Source organism: Sus scrofa, chromosome 9, assembly GCF_054392235.1.
Source record: "Sus scrofa isolate SSC_HxYL_T2T_F1_AM1 chromosome 9, Sscrofa_HxYL_maternal_Yorkshire_Landrace_v2.0, whole genome shotgun sequence".
Classification (NCBI taxonomy): domain Eukaryota; kingdom Metazoa; phylum Chordata; class Mammalia; order Artiodactyla; family Suidae; genus Sus; species Sus scrofa.
Genome location: NC_139391.1, coordinates 106632779 through 106657243, shown reverse-complemented (window position 1 = coordinate 106657243; position 24465 = coordinate 106632779). Strand labels below are relative to the sequence as shown.

The window sequence follows — 24465 nt, the reverse complement described above, 5'->3', positions numbered from 1 at the left end:
AAATGAAAGGGAGGGAAGATGCTGAGTAGGGCTCACTGTTCTCTAAAATACAGAGCTGTGTGGCTGCCTCTATGGCTCCAAAGTAGGGCCACCATCCCTACATTGAGGCCCTCACAATTCGGACTTCTTTCAGGATGTGCTAGTCTCATTCCTGGGGGCCGTGGTATCCAGGGCCACCCTCAAGTCATGGGTGACGTAGCTGGTGGCTAAGAATGCCTGGGTCAGAAGCCAGTTTGACACTGTACCAAAGGGGAGGCAGGGAAGAAACGTTCTCTGGAGATCCCTTGTTCTTCTCCAATGATGAGCCCCAGAAGCTTGTTCAGACCATCATGGATTACCATTTCTGGGATGCATTTTGAGCAGGAGTTTGGAGCTTGGGCTCTACAGTCATGGTGCCTGGGTCCATTCCTCTCAATAATGTGTGACGCTAAGTTACTTAACTTCAGCCAGAGACTCCCCAAATGTAGCAAATTTACCTTATTATACTCTCTAGAGGATTATAAATGTGCTAAAGACTGTCCAACATTTAGCTTACTTCATGGGATATATGAAACACTCAACTTTTTCTGAGTTTTAAATATATTAAACCCGTAAACTTAAAGTTGGATTTGCAAGGGGGCAGACTTACGGCATGGTAAAATAAAGTTAGCAATGGTGGTCAAAAATTTTCAATCCAGGTTTTTTAGTTTCAACTTGTGTAAACACTTTAATGCTATTGATTGGAATCCTATCTGCTTGTCTATGGCTGGCAGGAAAATGAGTGTTTACGCAGCTGAGCCAGAAGGACAAGGTTGAATTCAATCTGACTTGCCCTGCTGAAGACAGAGAGCTCACACCACACTTTTGCCCCCAGTTGCTGGTCTGTCTGAAGAGTGACTGCTAAGTTAGACTTCTAGTGTCCCTGCACAGGATTTTTGCCACTAGGAGGGAAGGCGGAATTTTTTCATATTTTGTAACCAATACCTCTAATTGTATAATTGGGTATGTAATTAAAGAGCAAAAATGATTGCTCTACAGAGAACATATTGCCCATCATCATTGAATGGGATTAAGAACTGACATTTTTCTTGGATAGAGATTTATAGTAATGATCACCTTAGCTTTGCTACACTAACTGAATACTAATATTAGAATCAAAATGTATGATTCCTTATGAGCAGTGCAATTATAAACGGTGTCTTAATCTAGGCATATTTTATTTTATATTTATGATACCTATAATGAAAACCTGATAGAGCAACTTAAACTAGGCATTGCTGTTTCTTCTTATAATTAACTATAAGAAATTAAGTGACCTTTTTACAGTGAAAATACTCTAAGGACTGAAAGTAATATATAACCACTATGTTCACATATGTATTCATATTGATTCCACAAACAAGACCACTATTCAGAACCAATATATACCTTGTGAAAGTAAGGCTGTAATGGAGATGAGATTCAATTTTTTGAATAGCTAAAACAAATTGTGTAAATAGGTACATTCCAGTTAAAAGGGACAAGTTGTCTTTGTTGTAATGGAAGATCTCTCTCATTTCAAGTAATGTTTACGTTACATAAAACAAATTGAAATAAGTAATTATTTTTTTCCCGAAGATGTTTCTAAGAAACATTGGCACATAGTTCTACTTAAAATTATCTTGAGGTTTGAATTCCTGTCTGGTTTCTTTGACTGGTCTGTTATACCCACACACCTATTTATTGGTATTAGTATACCTTATAGAATCACATAATGGGAAAAACACCATGACAAATAGTATTTAACAAATTTTGGGGGAGTTCCTGTCATGGCTCAGTGGTTAACAAATCCGACTAGGAACCATGAGGTTGCGGGTTCGATCCCTGGCCTTGCTCAGTGGGTTAAGGATCCGGCGTTGCCGTGAGCTGTGATGTAGGTAGAAAACACAGCTCGGATTCCGCGTTGCTGTGGCCCTGGCGTAGGCTGCGATTAGACAGCTCCGATTAGACCCCTAGCCTGGGAATCTCCATATGCCGCAGGAGTGGCCCTAGAAATGGCAAAAAGACCAAAAAAAAAAAAAAAAAAATCTGCAAGGAAAGTGTATTAAGGATGATATCTGGTATGTCACATACTTCCATTCTCATTTCTTACATGGAACTACCTGGCATTCAGATGTAATCAGTTTAAGTGAGGGATAATCTGATTCAACAAAATAAGACAGGCCAGCATTTACTGGAGATCTTTAATGTTGATAATTTTTTTTTTTTTTGTCTTTTTAGGGCTGCACCCATGACATATGGAGGTTCCGAGGCTAGGGATCTAACTAGAGATACAGCAGCCAGCCTACACCATAGCCATAGCAATGCCAGATCCGAGCCACATCTGTGACCTACACCACAGCTCATAGCAATGCCGGATCCTTAACCCACTGAGGGAGGTCAGGGATCGAGCCCGCAACCTCATGGTTCCCAGTTGGATTCATTTCCATTTCCACTGTGCCATGACTGGAACTCCTAATGTTGATAAATTTAATCAGAAACTGCAGCTACATTATTATTAAAATATATGTGTATTTTCTTGAGGAGAAATGTAAAAATGTGTATATAATTGAATCCCTAATAGGGGCTTTATTGTGAATAAAATGATGCAAAAAGGGGTAACACATATTATGCTAAGATACACTAAGGCAATGAAACCTCCAACAGAGAACATGAAAGTCTAGTCTACAGAAAAAATACTCTTGATGTAAAATGAAGCCTTTAAAGAGTAAAAAAAAAAAAAAAAAAAAAAAAAAAAAATTCTAAGTTTTACTTCATACCTTAACTGGAAAGTATAGTTGCTTCATTTAATTGACTTCAAAATCTGGTTTAATAGAAAATCTCTTTTGCACAACTAGTCAGCTCTCAACATTTTGATTGCAAAATGAAGGGCATTTACTTTGATATCTTTAATTATCACTCATTTAGAGGAGAGTGTGAAACACACTTTTCCAATTGGTGTTTTAGAATCATGAGTCAAAGGAAAGGAATGACAAATTAGCCAGCTGGAGAGGCAAGAGACAGCTCGCTAGAGCTGCTAGTCTTTGTGGATACTTCAAAGTAAGATGAAAGGGGAATAAAGGAGCTATTAGCCACACATGCTCAATAAATGAAATACTAACACAATTTCACAACACATTAATAACAGGTTAATATCAAGCTTAGAGACTTACTCAACATAATAAGTGCCATATATGGGATCATCGATTTTTTCCCAGCCATATGGAAGCTCTGAAAAATAAAGAGTTATTTCTTTCAGTAAATAACACATAACGCTATTTAAAATAAAAAGTAATATAATTTCATTGTTCGTGGACTGCAGAAATAGGCTACCAAAGCAGAATAAAGCATTTAGAGTCAGCACCAAATTTCAGACGCATATTGTGGGAACTATAAGAAGCACTGACTTGAAAACTGGCACTTAAACCAAGAACTCTTCTGTGCAAACATACTGCTTGGTGTAGCTGTTTATCCCATGCCAAGCAGTAGAATGGCACGTCATCATGTTATCACCACTCAAGGCAATACAGAAGGCAAACTGCTTTCCTGAAAGAGCACACAGCTTTCTTATTTATTTGTATTGTTAAAAGAGCATTTCAGGATAAGATCATATTCTCAAAATTATTTTTGAGAACAGCAAGTTGTTTCTGATGAGTGAAACAAAGACATTATTATACATTCTCAATTGACATACCACTACTGGAGATGGTTAGCTTGCTGTTCTTTCTCCATGGGTCAGAATTTGAATGCTGCCAATGGTATATCTTTGTGTAAAGTCTAAAATTCTAAACATATTTTCCTTGACAATTGGTTCATATTTCCAGTTCTCCACAGCAAATTTTAATACACACACATTAAAATATCAACAATACAATAAAAGCTACCTTAGGCAAAAACATGTTATTTGAAAACTAGGCTTTACTTTATGATATTGTTTCCAAATAGACTAAACCTTTATAATTATTAACTGCTAAAAATATGAAGATTATATTTTTCACACATATATGAATTATATAACTTGAAATGTAAGTGATATATATTGACAAATTCCAAGTAATATCTTTAAATGACACTTAAAAGTTTATTATTATAAGTTTTAACACATGTTCGCCATAGACAAAGCACATTTATAAGAAAATTAGAATCACCTGCAATCCTGCCATCAAGAGATAAGTACTATTAATATTTTGGTGAATATCCTTCAAATATTTTTATGTGTATATACAGACATATACACACAAATAATTTTTAAAGAAATTAGATCATATAATACATAGTATTTTTATAGGCTGGTATTTCTACCTAACAAAATAAAGGGTATTCGCAATGGGAATGAATATTACTTCAAACATCACCTTTGAAGTGGCACAGTAGTAATGAGTGGTATGGCTAGAGCCTGTGTAATCCCACCAGTCCTTCTATTGAACATTTGGGACTCTAGTTATATATCATCTAAATTTTTTAGCATTTTCCTAGTAATTTAGTTATGAAAAATTCCTATAGGTGGAAATGCAGGTTAAAGAGAAAGCCCCCTTTACGGCTTTTCGATAAATCTATATATCTATGTCCATCTATATCCAGATTGTTACCTTCCACTTATAAAAGAAAACCAATTTATAACATCACTGGGAGTTTATGAGTGACTTTGTTTCTCTGTACCATCAAATTAAATACAGGTCCATGATTCTTTATCTATAACTCTTCGGGACAGATAGGTTTTGAAATACATAATTTTTTCAATTTTAGAAGGATAACATAATGCAAATGTCTCCTATTCCATAATAACACTCCTAGCAAAGTCTAAGAAAGCACTTCATAATCAAAACTGCCCAAATCATGTGATTCTCACTAAGAGGCACAAATGAGGACTACTTCCCATCCGTTAGCACTGGTCTGCTGCCAGCATGTCCAGATCAGGTTACCTCTGGCTGCCAAGTGAGTTGTAAAAGGCAGTTTTTAGAGCTTCTGAATTCTGGATAAGGAGATAAAATACCGTATATCATTATTTTAAACGAATCAGCCAAATTGCTTCAAACTGTTTTTTAAAGGAAGCTCATAGTTGTTTCAATTTGCCTTTCTTAGGTTTTTAGTTTGAACATTTTTTATTTGTTTATCCTTGGGCAATTGTTTTTCCTTTTGTACATTTCTTGTTTTTATCAATTCATAAGAGTTCTTTACTCATTAAGAGTATTAATCCTTCATTACATTTGCTGCATAAATGTTTTAAGAGTTTGTTTAGATTTTAATTTTGTGGAATATTTCCTTTCACACATAGTTGTTTTAAATTTTATTTGTTAAATTTGCTTATATCACTGGAGCTTAGCTTAAATACTAAAGAAATTTTTCAATTTTTTTCTTTTCTTTTTTTTTTTTTTTGTATTTTTAGGGCCACACCCATGGCATGTGGAAGTTCCCAGGCTAGGGTTCGAATTGGAGTTGCAGCCACTGGCCTACACCACAGCCACAACAACGCTAGATCTAAGCCAGATCTGCAACCTACACCATAGTTCATGGTAACACTGGATCGTTAACCCATTGAATGAGACCAGGGATCCAACTAGCGTCCTCATGAGTGTTAGATTCGTTTCCACTGAGGCACAACAGGAAGTTTTTTTTTTTTTTTTTTTTTTTTTTTTTTTTTTTTTTTTAGGTATAAAGTCTAGTCTGTGATCTTGTGTAATAATTTTTGGATTAGTCATATAAATAAAATATAATACCAAATTGTGAATCACCTTAAGAACTTTTTCTTTCAAAACGATAAGAATATTACCAAGTATTCACTATGGTCCAAATGTATTTTCCATGCACTAACTCAATTTAGCCTAACAACAACTCAGGGTTTGAAAATGCTGTACATTGACTCCAGAGCTGTTAACCAAATCAGATACCAATTTAGCCACACTGTTTAATACAGCATAAACAACAGACAATTTGAATTAAGGAGAATAACTATCCAGATGGTTTTCATCAAATACCCCAAGCTATTGGAGAATTTGGCTTTAAAAAAGAAAAATCAACTTGACAAATATCTATTGAGTGCTTTTTATAACCAGCTAAAGCAAAAAGATAGAGGACAATAATATTATGAATGCGTATTATTATTCTGGCTGAATACATGGATTTAATATCACTTCATGAATACAATAAAATGTAAAATAATCATATTTAATGACATTTACAGTAAGAGCCTAACATGGTTTTATTTATTTATTTATTTATTTATTTATTTTGCTTTTTAGGGCTACCCCCATGGCATGTGGAGGTTCCCAGGCTAGGGGTCGAATTGGAGCTACAGCTGCTGGCCTATGCCATGGCCACAACAACACAGGATCCGAACCTCATCTGTGACCTATACACCACAGCTCATGGCAATGCCAGCTCCTTAACCCACTGAGAGATGCCAGGGATCCAATCTGCATCCTCATGGATCCCAGTCGGGCTTGTTAAACATTGAGCCACAACGGGAACGCCTAACGTGGTTAGGTTTATGAATAGCAGTCCTACTTCTAAATGGTATTGCTACATGCAAGCATTTCAGCGTCAAATTTTTAAAATTACCTTTTACAATGCAGACTATTCTTTCAATTATTCCTTTCCTTTGGATCTTTTTTGAGTCAATTACTAATTCTAAGCAATGTATCCCTGAAGTATAGAGTTCATTTTTTCCTTTTTCTTAAGATCTTTATTTTTTAAATTATGGTTGAGTTAGAGGGTTCTGTCCATTTCTATTGTACAGCAAAGTCACCCAGTCTCACACACACACACACACACACACACACACACACACACACACACACACACACTTTTTCTTACATTATACTCCATCATGTTCCATCACAAGTGACCAGATATAGTTCCTTGTGCTATACAACAGGATCACATTACTTATCCATTCCAAATGAAATGTTTTGCATCTTTTAACCCCAAGCTCCCAGTCCATTCCACTCCCCCCCCAGCAAGTCTGTTCCCCATGTCCACGATTTTCTTTTCTGTGGAAAGGTTCATTTGTTCTGTATATTAGATTCCAGTTGTAAGTGATATCATATGATATTTGTCTTTCTCTTTCTGATTTATTTTACTCAGTATGAGAGTCTCTAGTTCCATCCATGTTGCCGCAAATGGCATTATTTTGTTCTTTTTTGTGACCGAGTAATATTACATTACGTATATATACCACATCTTCTTAATCCATTCATCTGTTGAAGGACATTTAGATTGTTTCCATGTCTTGGCTATTGTGAATAGTGCTACACTGAACATAGGGGTACATGTATCTTTTTCAAGGAAAGTTTTGTCTGGTATATGCATGAGAGTAGGATTGCTAGGCCATATGGTAGTTCTATATTTAGTTTTCTGAGGTACATTCATACTGTTTTCCATAGTAGGTTGTACCAATTTACATTCCCACCAACAGTGTGGGAGGGTTCCCTTTTCTCCACACCCTCTCCACCATTTGTTATTTGTTGACTTGTTAATGATGGCCATTCTGACTGGTGTAAGGTGGTACCTCATTATAGTTTTGATTTGCATTTCTCTAATAATTAGGAATGTTGAGCATTTTTTTCATATGCCTGTTGGCCATCTGTATGTCTTCTTTGGAGAAATATCTGTTCAGGTCTTTTGCCCATTTTTCAAATGGGTTGTTGGTTTTTTTGCTGTTGAGTTGTATAAGTTGTTCGCATATTTTAGAGATTAAGCCCTTGTCAGTTGCATCATTTGAAACTATTTTCTCCCATTCCGTAGATTATCTTTTTGTTTTTTTTTTTACGGTTTGCTTTGCTGTGGAAAAACTTGTTAGTTTGATTAGGTCCCATTGGTTTATTTTTGTTTTTATTTCTATTTCCTTGAGAGACTGGCCTAAGAAAACATTTGTATGGTTGATGTCAGAGAATGTATTCCCAATGTTCTTTTGTAGGAGTTTTATAGTGTCTTGTCTTATGTTTAAGTATTTAAGCCATTTTAAATTTATTTTTGTGCATGGTGTGAGGGTGTGTTCCAGTTTCACTGATTTACATGTGGCTGTCCAGTTTTCCCAGCACCCCTTGCTGAAAAGACTGTCTTTTTCCCATTTTATATTCTTGCCTCCTTTGTTGAAGATTAATTGACTGTAGGTGTCTGGGTTTATAACTGGGTTCTCTATTCTATTCTATTGGTCAGTATGTCTGTTTTTGTACCAGTACCACACCCTCTTGATTACTGTGGCTTTGTAATATTATCTGAGGTCTGGGAGAGTTCTGCCTCCTGCTTGGTTTTTGTTCCTCAGGATTGCTTTGGCAATTCTGGATCTTTTATGGTTCCATATAAATTTTTGGATTGTTTGTTCTAGTTCTGTGAAAGATGTCATGGGTAATTTGATAGGGATTGCATTGAACCTGTAGATTGTTTTGGGTAATATGACCATTTTTACAATATTAATTCTTCCAACCCAGGAGCATGGAATATCTTTCCATTTATTTGAATCCTCTTTAATTTTCTTCATTAATGTTTTATAGTTCTCAGCAAATAAATCTTTCCCATCTTGGTCAGGTTTATTCCTAGGTATTTAATTTTTTGGGGTGCAATTTTAAAAGATATTGTGTCATTAGAAAAGGATATTATATTCCTTTTCTAATACTGAGTTCATTAATTCTTTATTGTTATGGATTTACAATGCCACAAGTTCTAGGAACAATTCATTGGTATCTTTTCCCATCTGCCATCATGAAGTATTAATCAGAATTTAGGGGAATCTGATTTGCTTTTCATAACATATTAATATGGTTTGCTTATTCCATATTTCCAAAATAAAGTATTAATTCATGCCAAAATAAAATTATGTTATAAGCAATTTATACTTTTTAAGATGAACTATTAAGTGGTCCTTGAGTCACAATTTCAGGCAAAATGATATACTATAGTTCTAACCTGTTACAAAGAGCTGTCATTCATTTCACTTGTAATGTTTGTAAGGGATTGATGAAAGAATTAGAAGAAACAGTAAGAGATACATTGCTTCATTTGTAAACATGACAGAATGGGTATAAAAATCTACAACCAATGTTTAAAATGGTGTGTGTGTGTGTGTGTGTGTGTGTGTGTGTGTGTGTGTGTGCATGTATGTGTGCAGAAGTGATTGTATGTCTTCCCCTTAAAGACATTTTTCTTGAGTAGCAAAGAATGGTCTAGGCTAGAGTGCTAAGGAAAAAAAACCACAAGATTTTCTTTACTCATAAAAAGACAATGCATAAAATAAACTTTAGATTATTAACTGAACAGTATACATCTATATGATGAAAAGTTAAGAAAGTTACAAATCATCTATTACTGTGAAAAATTAGCTATTTGGACTTGAATTAGTTTTTAAAGCCAATAGCTTCTTTTTAAAATGAAGCTAACAAAAGAGAAAAAGAACTTCCAATTTTGTACTATTTGCTCAACCAAATAAAAATGCTGCTTGGAGCTCTTGGGTCCTGGGTTATTTAGAATACTGTCTTCAACAATACCTGACAAATTTGCAGATGATTAAGGTCACACTAATGAAAGAATAACATATACTATGCAACAGAGAAAAATAAACACTTGAGATCAGCAAGGTTAATGCTGCATTAAGAGCTGTTGTAATTGAGATTTTCTTCAGGTCATGGAACCATGGAGCAAATGCAGTGATTAGACATTCCTACAGTGATCTGCTCTGCAAAGTCTGTGAAAATGTCTAGGTTAATTTGTAGTCAGTCATAAAAGCTTTGTAAAACTGCAATAGAATCAAAAATTAAAGAGACATCTAGTTCTGCATTTATTCTGCCACAGCCACCATGGTCTAGTTTTTTTAACTTGCTCTTGCCAATTTTTTGTTTATTTACTATGTATTTGTTAGGTCCATTTTCACTGCAGAAAACTGAGAGTGCTTTATGCTAGTTCAAAAAAGTAGTATTTGGGTTATGATTGGGAAACTTGTAGAATCCAAGGATAGTATTTCACATGGAAATGGGACTCAAATTCTAAAAAGCTATAAAGAACCTAAGATACAGTATCTCACTATTTTGATCTCTGAATTTTCCAACTTTGTATCTCCTCCCCTTGCTCCCATTCCTATTAACAAATCCAGTTCATTTCCTTCCAAACAGATCCAAGTTACTTAGCCTGGTAGATCCCTGTAATAGGTGCCCTCAGGTCAAGAACCTAATCACATATTAAGCAGGTATGGCTCGGGGATGTGCCCCTTTGGTTAATGCAGTGGCACATTTGGAAAACTCAGTTAAATATTCTAGAAAATAACTGGCCAGTGCCCTGTAAAGTATCAAAGTCATGAAATTGACAGACTGAGGTACCGTCACAGTGTGGAGGAGACTATGGAGACACAAAGATTAAATACAGGGTAGGATCTGGATTGAGTTCTGAACCAGATAGTGGACATTAGTGAGACAACTGGCCAAAGTCAAATAAGATTTGAAGATTAGTTACTAATCTACATGAATGTCAATAATTGTATTTATGAAAGACAATATTAGGGTATGTGAGGTGAAAGATATGAGAAACATTTTGTACTACTTCTGTAATTTTCCTGAAATCTAAAATTATTTCAAAATGAAAAAAAAAAAAAAACTGAAATAGAGAAGAGATGTGTGGTTGCCAATGGAGAGAGGGGAGGGAAAAGAAAGGACTAGGAGTCTGGGGTTAGTAGATGCAAATTATTACATTTAGAATGGATAAGTGAGGAGGTCCTGATGTATAGCACAAGGAACTATGTCCAGTCTCTTGGGAGAGACCATGATGGAAGATAATTTAATAATGGGAATGCATATAAGTGTACGACTGGGTCATTTTGCCGTATACCAGAAATTGGCACAACATTGTAAATCAACTATACTTTATTAAGAAATGAAAAAAATTGACAAAAGCTATTTCACTAACTCCCATTACTGATTAGATGACTTCTCTCACTTTATTAATACTAAATCAGATGCATATAACACTGAGTTAATTTGGATAGTATTAAGGTTTTAAACAAAATGAGAATGTAGGATTTCTGCATTTATAGTATTTTTAATATTATATTGATATTTTATAGACATTTCCAAGAAAATAGGTTTAAGTTTTGCTATTTTACCCTTTTTTCCCTGTTGCCTGCTCACTAGAAAAACTATGTAAGCATTACATTCACATTTAAGTGTTACTACATCTTGAATCCTAGAGATGCAAATTCAGTAATATGAGTTCAAAAATCTAGGGTCAGGTTTTGCTACTTTCCTGGGAGGCAGTATCTTACATGGGCTATAGCATGGGTGATTTTAATTCATATAAGGTTGTATGAAGGTCCATCCTGGTGGACAGCTTAAAAAACCAGGAAGACAGAGCAATTTAGAAAGAAGACTAAGTGCTGAGATTTTGGAGACAAGTGTAGGGACCAGAATAGGGAATCATTTTCTTTAATTCTATATTATTTTCTTAGGATTCGCTTTTGTTTTTTTAATTGAGGCTCCTGCTATTGTGTTTTAGAGGTGATGACATCACAAGAGAACATAAGAAACATACAAAGGTTACTTAGGTAGAAGAATATGCAATATAGTGATAGCTAGTACTCATATTAATTTTTTCCTACAATTATATTAGGGTTTTTTTTTGTTGTTGTACAAAATGTACAAATTGGGAAACATAATTAAAATTTCCTGGAAAAGTCATATAACCTTTGCTCCCAAGGAGTAAAATTATAAAAGTAAATTCCGAATACACTCTTGTTTTTAACAAAATCCATAAAAGAATGGTAAGTTAATCATAGTCCCATTTCTCTACACAAAGATAAAACTGAGCGTATCCTTCCAGACCTTTTTTCTGTGTATTAGGACTCAGATTTGTTCCTCTTTACCAGAGAATTATATTCTGTTCATACAGGAAAATAAACAATCAAAACAACAAACCATAGAACCTAAAATTGAAATTAGATATTTCCTTTATGCTCTCTTTTTCATCTTTCTCAGAGAGTGTCCACATGTAAGAGCACAAACTCAGTAGATAACACAGAAATACAGGCTGAGAGGTCTTCATTTGTGGGGCTGGGTATAAGAGCTTTACTGTTTTTTACAATGGAAAGGAGAACTAGCTGATTTGTATTTGATAGTACTGGCATTTAATTCATGTTATCACATGGATTCATCCTGACTCTTTCACTCCCCTACAATTATTATGGATTTTAAAAGTATACACCACAATTTCATGGGGTTTTTGTTGATAAAATATACCATGGCACAAAAAATTCCAAATAAATTTATTCCTTAATGTATCTTACAAAATTTGAGTAGGAAATGCCAAGATTTTCCTGACAGAAATTGTTACATACAGAAATGTATCTTTAATAATGTTGTGAGTTTTCAGGGGCCCTTTTCTACCTGGAAAAAAGCTGTCAAATTTAGACGTGAACTTTCGTTATACTAACTTAAAGATGACAGAGTAATCTATTTGAGATGGTGACAAGTGGTGGCAGAAAGGCATGGCACAAAAAAGGATGCTATTTGGTAAAGACTCAAAAAGAGGTGTATTTGGTGTAAGTTGCAAGCTGTACTAGAAGGTGAAAAAGTGATGAATCTAGTAGGTGTTTTATTTTTTTAAATTCCTAGAGCTCTGGAGAGAGGTTGGGCTGTAATGAAACCACTATAAACTTCAAAATATACATCTCCAGTTTCCTCTGAATTTCTATAAGTCAATGTTAATCCATCTATTGATCTATTTATCATTATCATCCACTTAAAATACTTTATTGGAACATACTGGCCTCCTCTAATATATAGGCTGATATCTAAATTTTACCCTCTCTTCTTACCCAGAAAACCATAAATATCTACTAATAAAGAAATAAAATCATCCATAACCCACATCTACAACATAATTAGGAAAAAAGAAAATTCTATGAACTTGAATAGGTGTATGTAAGTAGAAACATAAACACATCCAACAGAGCCAACTCAGGAGCCCATTCTGGATCAGATAGGTGGAAAGTGTCCAGAAAAGAGGGGGAAAGGATGCTGGGGTTGGAAAAACAGACAAAATCACCCTTAGAAAGACCCTTTCCAGTCCTGAATTGGAAAATGCTGATAACAGATCTGGTGATGAGGACACAGCTACTGGGGAATAGAAAGAAAGGGATTTGAAAGTGAGCAGAATGAGAGATGGAGTCATAGGAAGGAACCTCTTAAGGAAAAGAGGGAGATGGTGTTGATGGAGGAAATGGCCCTTGGTAGTTTGGTTATAAAAGGAAAGAAGCATAAGGTAGAAGTTAAGTGTCTGCAGAAATGAAAAAGAATCATAAGACCATAAGACATACCAATGATTCTCTCTGCAAAGAAAGATGTCATCCAGTACAAAATAAGTACTTCACAAAATAAACAGAAGAGGGTGCTCATGAACTAAGAATGTAAGTAATCCACCAAAATCTTATTTTTGCTAATACAAAACTCTTATTGATGGCCTAGGAAGAAAATAAAAATAAATAGAAAGTAGGTAAGATTCATATAAAGTCACTGTAAGAAACCAGATATGAGAATCAAAGCAATATGTTTAAAAAATTGCTATCCCTCTTCAAACATAAAACAAAAAACAAAAACACACATGAGAAAACTGTGGTAAAATCTCAAAATATTTTGGAACAAGCATTTATAGATAAAAAAACAACATTTTGAATCAGAAATGGACAAAGAACAGAAAGATAGTAAAAAAGAGTTGACTAAAATGAGGAAATAAATTTTAAAAAAATTTGAAACTAAAACTAAATTACCAGGTGCCCATAAGAGAATAAATTTAATCGAAAACATAGTAAGGACTGTTGAGGGAAGACATGATAAGAGCCAAGAGAGCAAAGCAAAATAAACAAATGGTAAAAGAATCAGAAAGAAGTAATTAACATAGAAGACAGCCAAAGATAATCCAGTACATGTATAATTGGAATACATAAAGAAGAAGATAAAACTAATACCTAAAACTATAATCCAGAAGAATTTCCAGAAATAAAATAACTACACATATCTCTATATTGAAAATGCTGTCTAAGTACCTGGAACATTGTCCCAGGACAGTCAACTCCAAGATGCATATCATTAACTGTTAGACTTAAAGAGGAGGGGAGTTCCCGTTGTGGCGCAGTGGTTAACGAATCCGACTAGGAACCATGAGGTTGCGGGTTCGGTCCCTGCCCTTGCTCAGTGGGTTAAGGATCTGGCGTTGCCATGAGCTGTGGTGTAGGCTGCAGATGCGGCTCGGATCCTGCGTTGCTGTGGCTCTGGTGTAGGCCGGTGGCTACAGCTCCGATTCGACCCCTAACCTGGGAACCTCCATATGCCGCTGGAGCGGCCCAAGAAATAGCAAAAAGACAATAAATAAATAAATAAATAAATAAATAAAATAAAGAGGAAATACTGGCTAAAAGATAGGTTCCTTATAACTAAAAAAAGTTGATATTATATCTCAGCAATAACATTCAGAGCCAGACAACAGTGAGGCAGCATTTTAACACATCTCAAAGAAAGAGTGAACCAATGATTTTAAATCTAGCCAATTTATCTTTTAAATATTAACACAAACACATGCACACACACACACACACACACAATATGCAAGAACTCAAGGAATATTGCATATAAGAACCCTTTATAAGGTGCCTACTCACATTAATTAAACCAACCTTAATTCAGCCAAGAGATGACTGGAGAAGGACTAATAGTATCATTCAAGACATTCAATTACAGATCTAAGTGTAGAACAAAGGTGGGAACAAGAATGTTGGAATAACATGAAACTGTTATAATAGTTTAGGCTCTGTTGAAAGAAGGCAATTAAAAAAATAAAATTAAGATAATGACCAATGATCTCATTGACTGTTGCTTAGGCAATAGATATGAGTCACAGAATATCATTTAAAGCTATCAAAGGAACAAGGGCCTTATAAAAGATATCAGTGTAAAGCCAAATGTTAGAACACAAATACAAACTATTCTAAATACCAAAAGAAGCAAACAACTTCCCTTCCCTCCCACTTCCATCCCAATAGACTGTAAAGAGAAATAAACACAGTCAATATAACATGATATAGACAATAATTATAAACCAATATGACAAGAGTCAAAATAGAGCATAGAAATGAATGCAATTTACTTCTCTTGTTCAGATTTTCTAATTAGCTTGTAAAGAAAAAACCCAACCACACACTGTAAAAGAAGAGACACATTTAAACAGAGTGATTCAGAAAGGCTAAAAAGAAAGGGTTGAGTAAAGACATGCCAGACAAGTGGAAAAAAAAATAAGGAAGCAAGGATTACAGTCTGCAAAATTGAAGTCAAAAGCATTAACCAGGACAAGGAACACTGTTTTATGACAATAAAGTTCACAATTGATAATGAAGTCACTATTTTATGACAATAAAGTTCACAATTGATAAAGAAGACATACTGTATATCAAATAAAACAAACCACCTCTAGAATTTGGTAACTCTAGGAGTTGTGAAAGAGAACTAGAGATACACCAATAAAAAATATTTAAGACTGTTCCAGTGGAATTTAGGCCAAGCTGAAAATTTACAGATAAAGACAAGCTAAATATAGCATAAATAATTATGCAAATCTTTTGGGTCACCTCTCATCTTTTTTTTTCTAGTTTTATACCCCAATCATAGAGAATGTATACTCTTCTCAAGTACACATGGGACATTCTGCAAAACTGTCTGTTAGATTACAAGGAAGACAAGTTCTACAAAGCAGAAATAACACAAACGATAACCTCTGACCATAATGCAATGAAATCTAGACATTAATAACAAAATCAGAATCATAGGAACTTTCATATAGAAATTAAAAACTCTAAATAAACAACTCATGTCATAGAGGAAATGTAAACCGAAATTGCAGAATTTCTAAAAGTAATGAGAATGAAAATGCTAAACAGGATACAATTAAAACAGTGAGGAGAGGACATTTTATAGTATAATTATAATATTGTATTATAATATTTATATATAATTATAGTATAGTATATATAAATAGTATAGTATAGTATAAAATTACATTTAATAATATACTATAAAATGTCCTCTCCTCACTGTTTTAACATAGATATAGAAATAGTGAAAGTGAAGTCTCTTTTTTTCTTTTTTTATGGCTACACCTGCAGCATATAGAAGTTCCTGGGCTAGTGGTTGAATCAGAGAGGCAGCTGTTGGTCTACACCTCAGCCACAGGATCTGAGTGCATCTGTGACCTATGCTGCAGCTTGTGGCAATGCAGGACCCTTAACCCACTGAGTGAGGCCAGGGATTGAATCTGCATTCTCATGGACACTCTGTTGGGTTCTTAACCTGCTGAGAGCCACCTGAAAGTAAAGTCTCAATTCAAAAGCTAGGCAAAGAACAAAGAAATCCCTCTAGGAAAAACAAAACAAAATAAAACCCAGGGAAGGAATATAAACAATAACAGCAAAAATTCATATGGTAGAAAAGGGAAAAAAGTAATGCTAACCACCTTCGTGATTGAAAAATGCTATATCTCTTAAAAAAATCAGCAAAACAAACACTAATTTAGTATTAAAAAGAGATGTCACATATAACAAAGTTAATGACAAAAGGGAAGCAGTCATAGAATTAATAGAATATTTGCACAAATCTATGCTAAGAAACTTAAAACTCTAAATTAAATGGATAATTTCCTAGGAAAATGTAATTTATGAAAATTAGTGCACGCAGAAAGCTTCAAAAGACAGGTTTTTAGTTAATTCACTGTAGCTAACCCTAAATGGAAAAGAAACAAATGAAATAATTTGAGCAGTGGGGATAATTTCTTTTATAAACTGGGTATGAGTAAAGGCTTTCTTATGCTATCCGAAACCTAACAAATCTGATTATAGAAAAGCAAAAACAATCTCTGCACAATTTAAAACACCCATAATCAATGTTAAAGACAAACTAAGAGAAAATATTTGAAACATACATCAGTAAAAACTCATGCACTGTTGGTGGCATATAAATTGGTGCAACCACTATGGGAAACAGTATGGAGGTTCCGCAAAAAACTAAAAATAGAACTATGGTAGGTTCCAGCAATTCCATTTTAAAAAAATGAAAACATTAATTTGAAACGATACATACACTTCTATATGCATTGTGGCATTGTTTACAATAATCAAGATATGGAAGCAACCTGTGTCCATTGATAAGATGAATGGACAAAGAAGTGTGTGTCTGGTACACACACAGACACACACTCACAAACTCACAATGTGATACTACTTAGCCATTGAAAAAAGAATAAAATCTTGCCATTTGTGACAAAATGGATGGACCCTGAAGGTATCAGACTAAATGAAATAAGTTAGATAGAGGACCACAAACGCCAAAGGATTTCACTCATATATAGAATTTTAAAAAACAAAAAAGAAACAAACAAAACAAACTGACACACAGATACAAAGAACAGATAGGTGGTTGCCAGAGGATAAAGGGATAGGATGGTGAAGGAAACAGGTGAAGGGAATGAAAAGGTACAGGCTTACAGCTATAAAATAACTAAGTCAATTCAACCATACTGTAACCATTTTGTATGCTGATGGATGGGTAACGGCACTACGATGACTATTTCATAAGGTATAAAATGTTGAATCATTATGCTATATACCTGAAACCGATATAATAGTATATGATATAATACTGTATTGGTAAATATAAAAATTAAAAAAGTGGAGGGAAAAAAATTACAAACTTGACAGAAAACTGTGTAAGAGCCAAGCTCACGAAAAGTTGAGACAAACGTCTTTTACATATAAAAAGATGGCCAACTTTCTTTAACAAAAGAGAAATGCAAATAATATTCTTTTGAGATACTATTCCTTACAACAATTCAAGAGCTTAGCAACACAGTCCTCTGGCAAGATTGTGGAAGAATTGCCCCCCTCATGCAAAGTTGGTGTAATACAGTACAACCTCTATTGAGAGAAATTTGGCAATAACTAACAGAACCAAACTTTATCCTTTGATTCAACCAGTCTCCCTCAATACAAAAAAAAGTACAAGGTTATTCACTGAACTATTATTTTAGTAGTAAACCTTGGAAACAACCTAAATATCCAAGCAGAGATGACTGGTAAAGTAAACACGGTACACACACGTGATACAGTACTATATGACTGACAAACTTAGGAGGAAAATCTCTATGATCTGATATACGGTGACTGCGGAATATATTACTAAGTAGAAAGATTCCTATGCTTATTTTTGAGAAAAGGTACTTAACAAGGTGAACCGTATACTTAAGAAACTACTTAACATAAGAGATGGCCATGGGAGTTCCCACTGTGGCACAGTGGAAACAAATCCGACTAGTATCCATGAAGATGTGGGTTTGATCCCTGGCCTCACTTAGTGGGTTGTGGATCAGGCACTACCATGAGCTGTGGTGTAGGTTGCAGACTTGGCTTAGATCCCACTTTGCTGTAGCTGTGCTGTAGGCCAGCGGCTGTAGCTGTGATTCGACCCCTGGTCTGGGAACTTCCATACGCCACAGGTGCGGCCCTAAAAATAAAAAAAAATAAAAAATAAAAAAAAGAGAGAGAGAGATGGACATGAGTGATAAAGTTGAAGGAATAGGAAAAGAAAATGAGATATTTTTGGGAAAATCTCCTTATAAACTATGCCAGTGTTTCTTTATTCAAAAAAAAAAATTAAAAAGTTGAGAAAAACCCTGAAATTGAATACAAAAAGCAAATGACCCTAACTATATATGAAATTGCTAACCATTCAGAAAAAAAATTCAAATCATAGAGAAATTACAAACTAGGATTTCACTGTACAAAGACCCTGAAGGGAAATAACGGTATTTATAATGTTGCACATTTGGTATGCTTTCCTGACAGTGAACATCAGAATATAGGTATCTGGGTCTTGGAGTTAACTTATATCAGTTCTTATGCCTTCTGCACTGGGAAATCCAGTAGGTCTGGAGTTTGGGAGCCTCATGAAAAAAAAAAAGTGGCAATAACAAAGTTTCAAGAGTATGAAAGGGGGCAAACATTAATTCAAGTGGTTTAGACCCAAGGCCAGAGGGGAAGGAACAGATTTCTGGAGAGGATAAGTTTGAGCAAAGTCTTTCCAAATAATACATGGCCTTAAGCTGACAGTGACCTTAGAAAGCTATCTGAGGCTTCTGTGGGAAGAATCTTTGGGCATTATGAAGGCTGCAGAGATAGATTCCATTCATATTGGGAATTTGCCATTCCAGGTAATCCTAACAGCCTCAGAGCTATTGTAGAGACTGGACGTTTGGAATGTAACGTGTAAAGTCATTGCGACAGAAAACCTACAAAAGCCTGGAAACTGGAAACAGCATTTCCCCCCCGCCCCCGCCCAGTGGGGAAGATTATTGGAGTTTTGTTGTCTTTTGGGGACCAAGAATGACATTTTGGCTTCAGGTTGCAAGATCTTGTTTAGAGATAAAGTAGTACATAAATCTCGGCCTTTGGCCTAAAAGGGAAAGCTGCGGAAGAGTTTGGACCCAAAGTAGGAGGCTGGAGACTGAAAGCCTGCTTCCTCCTTGATTGCCCGATTTCCCCTATGGGGAGGTCAGTCTATTCTAGAGGCTGCTCAGTGCAGCAGCTCCAACTGGGGAGGTCAAATGAGTACAAGGATTTGGAGCAAAGGAGCTTAGAACATCCTCTTCCATACTGGGCTGTTCCCATATTTTAATTAACGATTCAAATGCAGTATTGATAAATAAAGGAAATGTTAAAAATTGTTTACCCACACATTCCAGGGAGGCAAGATGAAGACCTGGATAGGTTGTAAGAAAGAAAAAAAATTAAAATTTTTTTCTTTCATTCTCCACTTTATCTTATCAATGAAGATTTTAAAAATTTAGGAGTTCTCCAGGTGGCTCAGTCGTAACGAACCAGACTAGTATCCATGAGGATGCAGGTTCAATCCCTGGCCCCACTTAGTGGGTTAAGGATCTAGTATTGCTGTGAGCTGTGATGTAGGTCACAGATGTGGCTCAGATCCTGTGCTGCTGTGGCTGTGGTGCAGGCTTGCAGCTGCAGCTCCCATTCAACCCATAGCCTGGGAACTTCCATATGCTGCAAGTGCGGCCCTGGGGGAAAAAAAAAGGAAAGAAAGGAAAAGAAAAAGATTAAAGATTTAGGAGAAACAGTTGAAAGAAACGGCCACATCTTGCCATGGCTTTGATGGTTGTTTTGACCACTATTTTCTTATGATTGGCTTTCAATAGGATGTTCTGTGGTTTTGTGGTTCAAAGTATTCTTGATGAGATCTGGATATATTAGTATAAGAGAAATTTGGCATTATTTAATATATCTCTCATAAAAGCATTTTATGAGCTTCTTTTTTCATTCAAAAAATTTACTGCTCATCTACTTTGAGATAGGCAATAAACTAGGCTATGCAGCTATAGTACTACATTTGAACATCCATGGAGCTGATGGTTTGAGGCAAAGCCAGACTTTAAACAAATAATTTCACTAATTATTAATTCATCAAAATTTATGATATACTCTACTAGGAGAAGTACATGTATATTCTTCCCTACCCAAACCCTCAGGTGAATTTTTGAAGAGCTTGGAATCACAGGCTGTTAAATTTCATGGGTATAATGCATTACAATTGATTTAAACAATCCTAATGCAATAAGTCAGTCACACACTTGTCAATTGGGTATTTTGGGATGAATTCACACAACGGGTGTCATTTTTCTAGCAGAGCAGTCTTCTTAAATTTAATGAATTGGATATATACAAGAAAATCCTATTGTTTAAAATCTTTGGGGACAACTAAATAATGAATGTCAATACAGTAAGGACTTGGAAAAATGAAATTTAAATTTTACCTTTGTTTATTATGTTAGATGAGCTGAATTCTACTTAGGAATATGCCCTAATTTCATTTTCTATTTAATATACAGCCTCAGAGCACTGTTTAATTAAAATGCCACTTAGACCAGTGAAACAAATCAGACTGAGCACAAACACAAGGCTGGGAACTAAAATATGCGAAAAGATTCACCATCTCTCTATGATAGTACCGTTTGGAGCATTTCCCACAGTGCCGGGTGCAAGAAGTGTCATGACAGTTCTACCTGTCATTAAATGGTAATACCAATTTTACTTTTTCCATGAAACTCATGGACCGTAAGAGGCCTGAATGCTTTAAAGATAGTACACTGGACATCTGTCAAATGAGGGTAAACTGGGGTTGTCATAGATGCTCTGCTTTAGTCTACTGAGCTCTGGGTTTTTCTGGGAGAACAAAGAAGCGATTTATAGACATTTTTGAAAAGGACACTTAAAAAGAAAAATCAATAAAAAACACTAATTGTCAAAAAACACCAGTTTTCGTTTGGGGAGAGACAAGAAGCAAGGACAGCTTAGCTTCCACATTTTTTTCTCTGTGCTTTGGAATGTTTTAAAATATTAACAGAAAAGGCAAACTGACCAAGCTCACAGTGCTCTGTTTAATCCTTGCTCCAGGTAGAGAAAACGTATAATTCTCAGCAGTACCTATCACAGATAGATCAGAGAGTGTCAAGGTAACGAGAATCGAGAGATAAAGCAGGGAAATGCTTTTCTATGACATGAAAAGAAGAGGTCAACTATTGAGAGTGTCACCGTAACAATGAGATTTCTGATTTCCTATTTGGGATTAATATAAGGTACTACTGCTTCCTATTAAAATTTAATGATAGAAATTCCAAAGAACAGATATTAAATTATGTTTATATAGCCAGATGTGTGTGGGGGACTGTCCAATTGTTCTTTACTGACATAATTTCCTGCCAAAATATTTTAGCTAGATCCTGAAGTACAGATATTGGAATTACAGCCCCCCCCCGCCCCATTCTTGGCAATGCAGAATAAAGAATGGTGACTTCAGAGGACAAAGCATCTTTAAATTTGAGGGTTTCAATGGTATAAATGTTACAAACACACCTTCAGTTAGGTTATAATGAATCATGAATCATTGTAATACTAGCCAGTATAAAAAAGCAACCAAGTGTCTATTAATATACACAGCCCTGACATCAGAAGCATCCACTTCAAATATAGTATTTTGCTCAGAGACACACATAGTGAAATTTTAGTACAAATCCTGAATTTCCTGACCAACACATAGAAGAGCAATGATTTCCATTGATAAGCTCCTAGCACAAAAGAGGGCAGAATATTTTTTTCCAATGATCTGGTCACTACGATTTGTATTTTACCTACTCAGGTTTGTCCCATTCTTGTAGTGTTCTTGGAGAGAAGGACTAAATTAGATATCAGGAATGGGGAAATGAAATCTCCTAATAAAACACAAAATCCTTTAATAAAATTATAAAATATGGTAGTGAGGTATGATACAGTAATGTAAAAAAGTATAGGGTTTGGAATTAACAGCATGTGTAGCACTTACCGCCTTGCTTCCTGGTAGAAGGAAACAAAGGAACATGGGAAAAAGCTGAGGGTGGGACTTCCTAATGTTGTCCACAGTTAATTAATCTGCAAAATATAAAAAGGCCTGGAATAGAAAACATGATGCCTGCTGTGTCTGCAGGGTATCGAGATGCCTTAAACTTTGGGAAAATTCTTGGAGACCACTTTACCGCAGTGAAAAATATTACCCATATAAAGCTGTCAGAGTCCGTCTCAGCTTGGGTTACTTGGCATGTAAAGAGCCAGTCAATCCCACAAATTAGGCTGCCCTGCAGGCATGTCTAACTTACATGCCAGGCTTTCAGGAAGCGTTAAAGCCCAAATGGAGCTGTGATTTGTACCCATGGTAACAACTGGACTGTGTAAATCACAGAAGCAGTGACAATGCGATATGGTGTAGGACTCAGCCACTTTTGCACGACTCTACATGTAAAAATTCAAACTATTCAACAGCAGTGGTACTGGGCAGACAAAGTACAGAGGTAGTTCTAGAGGACACATGGTCTCATGGAGGGAACCATATACTTTCTGACCTGTAATGGCTTTTCAAGGCGAAAAACACTGAAAATATCGATTTGTTCACAGAACACCCCTAGCTAAAATATTATTGATATGATAATTGGGTCTAAGTCTTAGAAAATAGCCTGAGATTCTTTGACGTTTGCATTTTCAGAACCATCTCTGATATACACAGAGCATAGGATCCAGATGCAAGTATAAGTAATGGCTATAGCTTTTAAAACATACTAACATCCTTTTCTGTTTCACACTTTCCTGCACATGACACTCCCTCAATTTAAACAGCCATTTATTTTAGGAGATCGAGGCCTGCTCAAGTGGGTATATAAAGGAAGTGTCAAGAATCAATGTGTGGCTCCTAACATCACAGGGCTGGGAGTAGGACTTGGAGGTGCAAAGCCCTGGGAGGGAGGACTTAGGTGTGGAGTCCTTAGGGCTCTGGATAAAGGCAAGGACCATAAGCTGAGCAGGTATAAGGCATCCTGCAGCAGAGACCAGCAAAGACAGAAAATCAGGCCCAGCACACATCTGCCCTCGTCACCATAAGGATACCTGTCCATCTATTACCTGGCACCACCTTGAATGGAAGAGGAAAGGAGAGACTCACCGAGGGGGGAAAAAACTGATGGGAAATTTGAACTTTAAAACGGACAGGCTATTGTCATCTTCCCTTCCCCCAAATAAAGCTATTTTAAAATAAAAGGGACAGGGAAAATCTTTAACTGGCAAGTTTTTTTTCTCACTGTCCATCAACAGTAAGGAAAGCTCCAAAGCAAATGAAATCAGTTAAATTAAAATAAGAATCTTTTCTTACAAATGAGTCATAGTTTGCAAATACAAACTTGCTACACTATCATTAAATTAAAGTCAAGTATTTCAGTAAATACACTTGACAGAAATACTGTAAGGCTTTGGAGTCTGACAAACCTGATTTGAACTTTGGGTTTCCTTGGATAAGCCTCAGTTCTTTATGCTGCATGACGTTTTAAGGAATAGAGTATCTGACCTGCTTGGCACTCAGTGAATGCCAGGTGCTATTTTGATTAATCCTGGTGTCCTTCCTCTGTCATCATCATTATCATCACCATCATCATCATCTTTAGTAGCAATTGTAACAATTACTAGCAATTAGTAAAAATACTAGCAAGTAGTAGCAATAGTAGGACTTATGCAGTAAAGATGGGTCCATATTTAGAGTTGTGGCAGGTAAAAATCATTAGTTTTTTGCCTCATAATTATTGGAAGAAGGTTTTTTTTTTTTTTAAATTATCCAAAATATGGAGAAGAGCTTATAAAACTGGGTATGGAAAATCAGGATTGAAAAATTTTGAAGTTGAGGGTTCCTTTCTATTCTTTTCCTCCTGTGTGAAGTTGGCTTTAAGGCTTCAGAATAAGAAGACTGGCACTTAATTGTCTAATTTCAGAAATGAAAGAAGGGGCTTGACTAACAAAGACGATACTTTGCTTAACATCCCTTTGCTTAAAGGGATGCAACTGGAGTTCACAGGAAAACTAACATGAAA

General features: G+C 35.5%; 1 protein-coding gene across 36 annotated transcripts in view; it reads right to left on the bottom strand.

Moving 5' to 3' along the window:
- Positions 1–24465, bottom strand: part of MAGI2 (membrane associated guanylate kinase, WW and PDZ domain containing 2) — a 1324949-nt gene that overhangs the window by 326340 nt on the left and 974144 nt on the right. For all 36 annotated transcript variants that reach the window (XR_014816024.1, XR_014816026.1, XR_014816025.1 and 33 more), the window contains one exon: positions 3171–3228. Coding sequence is in view for 30 of the 36 variants with exons in the window: in XM_021102528.2 (XP_020958187.1) it covers positions 3171–3228 (58 nt within the window). In the remaining 6 variants the exon portion in view is untranslated. The remainder of the gene's footprint in view (positions 1–3170; positions 3229–24465) is intronic.